The following is a 6,000-nucleotide window of genomic DNA, read 5'->3' as shown; positions in this document are numbered from 1 at the left end:
TTCATTCCCCATCATGACTTTTCAAATCTCTTACTAGTATCTTCTCATCCTCAGTTAGACCATGTCTCTTTTGTCTTTAGAAGAAAACCATTGCTTCAGCTTCAAAGAAAGAATCGAGACCCTTGTGCATGATCCCCTTGGATTTACCACTCTACTCTCACAACCCACGTAGCTCATCATCAGTCCTCATTTCCTTTGCACGAATGTTAGAAGATGAAGGATTTTTCTTCTGTTTCAGGCCAACTCTTCCATCCATGCCTTTCCCTTGATGCCCTGTCCTTCCTGAGTCTTACTCTATGGGCCATCCCTTCCTTTGCCTACAACCCTGCCATTCTCTTGTGCCCTTTTCCTCAGTCTGGAAACATGACTGAGTCTCACATTCTAAGATCTGTAGGTCCCCACAGTAAATCTCCTCAATCTCCGTCCTCTCCTTACCATCCAAACTTCTCAAAATAGTTGGCTACATCCATACTCTCTGCTTGTTCATCTCACATTCCCTCTTCAACCAACCGCAGTCTGGATTCTGACCACACTGCTCTGCAGCAATTACTCTCACTAAGAGTATCTGTGTCATGTCAATTACATTTTATTCATCCTACTTTGCTTTTGTGCTGGATTTAACAATGTTGATTATTCTCCCCATTTTGAGCACTCTACTCCCATGACGCCAGACTCCTGATTACTTTTCTGACCTCTCCTTCCCTTCCTTGGGGCCTTTTTCCTGTGCCTTGGAGCGATCAGCTATACACACTCTTTGAGTTATATTTTCCAGGGTCATGGTTTCAATTTTCACCTTAACTATGATGTGTTCTCTGTTAATTAGCTCAGGCTGCCATAACAAATACCACAGACTGGGTGGCTTAAACAACAGAAATTTATTTTCTCACAGTTCTGGAGGCTGGAAATCCAAGATCAAGGCATCAGCAGGATTGATATCGTTCTGAGGCCTCTCTCCTTGGCCTGAAAGTGGCCGCCTTCTTGCCATGTCCTCACATGATCACCTCTTGGTCTGTGTCCTAATCACCTCTTTTTATAAGGACACCAGTAATATTGGATTAGGGCTCACCCATGTGACCTCATTTTACCTTAATTACCTCTTTAACACATTGACTGCCATACTAGAAAAAAAATGTTTTTCCCTCAGGCCATGGTGTTTTATTAAAGCAAAATGATCCTTTCTAATTTGTTATTTTTTATTGTTTTCTGTGTGTGAGTTACATGCAATGCAATCCACGTTTTTAGAATTAAATTGTCAATATTAAGTGTAACAATAAGAACATCAACAAGTAAGATTTTCACGAACCAACTGCAGGGTCTTGCTTCACGAGGTTCTGGGTTCAAAATTAGCCTGAGTTACACACAATTCACATGGCAGTCAGTGTGCTGAAGACCCTGTCTCCAAATACAGTGACATTCTGAGGTATGGGGGTTAGAACTTCAACCTATGAGTTTGGTGGGGGAGGACATATTTCAGCCTACGATATCTCCTAAATCTCTGTCTCCAGCTCAGATTTCTCCTTTAAGACTAGGACTATCTAATTGCCTATTGGACATTTCCAGTAGGATTTCCCACAGGAGACTGTTTAAAATTGAGCGAGGCATCTCTTCAATAAACACACACTTCCTACTGCGTTTCCCATTTCCACTGGTATTCACCCAGTCGGCCAAGGAGTTTTTCTTCGTTCCTCCTTTTCCCATCCATCTCCCACATACCCAATCAATTCCCAAATGCTACTCTTTGAACCTCTGAAGTACCTCTCAATTCTGTCCTTTTCCCTCCATCCCTACTGAGGCTGCCCTACTTCAAGCTGTCACCTTCTCTTGCTTTGATGATCACAACTCTTCTTGGTTTGTCTCTGTTTCCATTCTAGTCCCGAGTCCATGCCCCGTATAACTGACAGAGTATGAGATCTAAAACCCAAGCTTGCCCATGTCACTCCCTCACTTAAATCTCTTTGATGGTCCCTCATCATCTACATACATGGTCCATACTTTTCAACATGGCAAATGGCAAGTTTTAAAGCCTGGATCCTCCTTATATTGTCAGCCTTATGTTTCACTACTGTCTGCTTCATGCTTTTCGCTTCAGTGACACTGAACTGCTTTTGGTTGCCCGCGTGTTCCACTCCTCCATAATCCCGTGTCTTCACCTTTGCAGGTGCTCTCCTCTTTGCCAGGAATGCATTCTCCAAACTCTCTCCTATTTTTCTCTTCGTCTACATTGCCTAGTTAATTCCTACTCATTTAAAAAATCTCAAATGGAAGGTAACTCCCTCGAGAAAGACCTTTTGGCATTAGGTACCACCTCTTTCTTTCTCTTACTTCCTTATTTATACCTATTATCACACTAATAATATATCCATTTCCCTTATTAGGCTGTGAGTCTCTTACGGGTATAGACAGAATTTATTAATCTTAGTCCACCCAGTACCTATACTCATACTATGCCTGGTACATAATAGGCACTCGAAAGGTATACTTTTGTCTTAGCGTCATGGCTTAAATGGACTCTATGGTGAGGTTCAGCTGACCAGATAAGTCATGAATTGTGTCCTGTTGCAATCTTCAAGCAACTCTTTAAACGTGTTCTTTATTTTATACACTAGAGAGTATGTTTAAATTCTACGACCAAGCAAGTATACCAGTTCTCTATAGGGAAAAAGCAGAGAGTCACTAATCTGAATTAGTGTTTCTGCCTCTGACTTAGATTAGTGATTCGCAGCAGGATACATTCAGGCTCATTTCCATGTTAGCTACAAACCAGTTCATAGATTCTTAAAAGCAAAATACATGTTTTTCCGAGGAAAAAATTAATCTTCATTTTCTGAAACATCTTGCAGAGATTAATTTGGCAGGTTATTCTACTGAAGGCGTTTATTTTCCTTGATGCTGGCTTTGAGGTTTTGTGATAAGAAAAATAATTGATGACCGCTTTGAATTACTCTATATTTCTGGTTAGCAAGTCCAAGACTATTTGTGTTAGCAATGGAGACAGTCATGGAGGAAGTGTATGTGCCGTGGGCCAGCACTAGAACGTAAGCTCCGTTGTTAGGAAGTTTTGCCTGTACTGTGCATTGCTCTAGCCTCACCATCTAGAACAACGTCAGGCACAGAGTCAGTTCTCAATAAACACTTGTTGGTTGAATAAAGTACATACCTTGAACCTGAAGAACCTGAGATATGTCAAACCCTTGGCTGATTCTGACTATGACGACACCAATCTCAAAATCAAATGCATCACTGAAAGGAGAAGCAAACTGGTTAGTGTTTTGAACAGCTCCTTCCATCCTCAAAATCTGCATTAATATTAAACATGTTTCTAGGATTTTGATATAATGAAACTATTAAAATCCACTTTAGAATATACCCAAGATCTCATGCCTTTTCTGTTTGTTTGTTTTCCCTTTGTGTCTTTTTAAAATATATTCTGGGTAGAGGTAACTAAATCATTCACTCTGTGACCAATTTATTCAAATGAGACTGTCATCTAGAATTTTGATTAAGAGCTTGTTGCATACTTTCAAAATAATTGAATCTTTTATAAATGAGCAAAATAATCAATGATATATTTATAACAGAGAGTTCCTAGGCTACAAAAACCCTTTGGAATTATTAACCAACCTCTCCAAGGAACACTTGTTCTACAATGTTTGTTTATTTTTTTTTTTGAGACAGTGTCTCACTCTGTCACCCAGGCTAGAGTGCAGTGGGATCATCATAGCTCACTGCAACCTCAAACTCCTGGGCTCAAGCAATCCTCCTCCCTCAGCCTCCATAGTAGCTGGGACTACAGATGCACGCCACCATGCCCACCTAAGTATTTTATTTTTTGTAAAGATGGGATTCTTGCTTTTGCTTAGGCTGGTCATGGCTTGAGCAATCCTCCTGCCTCAGTCTCCCAGAATGCTAGGATTACAGGCATGAGTCACAGTGCCTGGCCTTCTTCTGCAACATTTCTGACATCAAGTTCATGGTTAAAAACATCTCCATTTCGTCTAAGGAACTTTTACCATTGACTCTGGACAGGCCATTTGAAGAAACACTTTTTCATGGCAACACTATGTAGTTGAAGATGGTTCTTGTGCCTTCTCTACATCTAATTCAATGGAATTAGATTATATAGAAGAGAAATAAAGTCTCTCTTTCCTTTATCTTTGTTCTTGTAGCATATTTTTTTTCTGGTCTTAAATACAGAAGCACGCCAATTAATAATTTGAGTCATTTGAAAATTTTTCTTTGAGAATTCCTTTGTTCAATCTTCCATGGACCTGAAACCTGGGACTGCTTGCCAGTAGGTCATCCTCCTCCAGAAACAATGAAGTTTGAGATTGTTCCACCACATGCAAACATATTTCCAACAACCAAAGTACACCTGAATTTTTTCAGATAGTGATATAAATAAGTTCAGTGCAATATGAATATCTACTCATGATTCAAACCATAAAAAATCTTTACTTAACAAAATAGCTCCACTCTAACACAAGTTGCCACAAAGCAAATTCTTCAAACACAAATCTTGTTTCTAATTGTCCTTGATTACAAAAAGTACACAATGTGCTCCACAAAAAAAAATTGGATTCTGTTAGGTTAGGTTAGGCAGAATAATGGCTCCCAAAGACAGCCTAACCCCTGGGACCCGTGAATATGTTTTCTTGCATGGCAAAAGAGACTTTGCAGATGTGGTTAGGTTAAGGACTTTGGGATGGGGAGATTATTCTGGATTACACAAGGGTACTTAAAAGTGAAATTAAGAGGCAGAAGAGGAGGTCAGAGTAATGTGATGTGAGAAGGACTCGACTGGCCACTGCTGGCTTTAGAGATTGAGGAGGGGGCCTTAGCCAGGCCTGTCTGAGGGGAGCTTCTAGAAGCTAGAAAAGGCAAGGTAAGAAATTTATTCCAGATCCTCCCAAAGGAAATACAGTCTGGCCCACACCATAATTTTAGCTCAGGGAGACCCATGTCAGACTTCTAGCCCATAGAACTATAAGAAAATAAAGTTGTATTGTTTTAAGCTGCTAAATTTGAAGTAATTTGTGTTTGCAGCCATTGAAAACTAATACATACAGATGCTAATCTTAAAAAAAAAACATACTTAAGACTATTACAGAGATTTAAAATCTTTTATTCAAATAAAAATGGTAAAATACTATACTGTTATAAAATACCCCTGGTTAACAATAGTACCGTGCTTTACTTTAAGTCATAAAGCAACAAAATATTGAGAAGGGAAGTGCAGTACAGCTGCATAATTGTCTTTCTTCTGTATTAATCCCACTGCCGTGGCAGTAAAGTCATTTAACTCTACCAATTCAGCTAAGTTTTATATTACTACAAATTTGAGCCATCTTAGGACTGAACTTTACTACCGAGAAGACCCATCGTTAATTTGTTGTAAAGCCCAGAGGCCCCCTTGGTTCGCTATTACTGGGTTTGATTATTTTGGTCCCTTTTCATTTCTAGAATGTTTGGGATGGTGGAAAGGTTGGCAGACAATCCCAGGTAATTCTGTACCAAATAATGGATGCTTTGTTTGAGGATTTACACATTTCTTCCCATTTACTTAATTTTTTCCCTCCACCCTTTTCTTTTCCCAAGGTGAGGATGAAATGAAGACGAAGAATCTGGATAACAGAGGGCAGACCTAATCCATTTCCAAGAATGTCTGGTTAGCAACTGACAGTGATTCTAAACATGTAAATATGCTCTTTGCTGCACCTGGTAAAACTCTGATCCTGATGCCCCGGTTTAGCCTTAACCTGATGAACTTACAACACCAGCAGGAGCCCGATGGCAGCACATGGTATTCAGGGTTTATATATTTGGGAAATACAGTGCACTTAATATATAGGCTCCTGACATTAGAAAGACTGTTAAATGGATTTCTGTTTGGTCAGTAATGCCTATAATTTCAGAAAATGAAAATTATTTTCTCATGCTTCTTTTCAATAGAACGAAGAATGCTTTTGTTAATGTGTTTTGTAAATCTGCCCGAAATAATGA

At 39.5% G+C, this 6,000-nt stretch overlaps 1 protein-coding gene across 2 annotated transcripts in view; it reads right to left on the bottom strand.

Moving 5' to 3' along the window:
- Positions 1-6,000, bottom strand: part of SLC12A1 (solute carrier family 12 (sodium/potassium/chloride transporter), member 1) — a 90,472-nt gene that overhangs the window by 27,317 nt on the left and 57,155 nt on the right. For both annotated transcript variants that reach the window (XM_012649158.1, XM_012649159.1), the window contains exon 20: positions 3,158-3,240. In XM_012649158.1, the coding sequence (XP_012504612.1) occupies positions 3,158-3,240 (83 nt within the window). The remainder of the gene's footprint in view (positions 1-3,157; positions 3,241-6,000) is intronic.

Source organism: Propithecus coquereli, unplaced genomic scaffold (assembly GCF_000956105.1).
Source record: "Propithecus coquereli isolate 6110/MARCELLA unplaced genomic scaffold, Pcoq_1.0 Scaffold3, whole genome shotgun sequence".
Lineage (NCBI taxonomy): Eukaryota > Metazoa > Chordata > Mammalia > Primates > Indriidae > Propithecus > Propithecus coquereli.
Note: the sequence above shows the minus strand (reverse complement) of the source record. Positions and strands in the feature narration are given on the sequence as shown.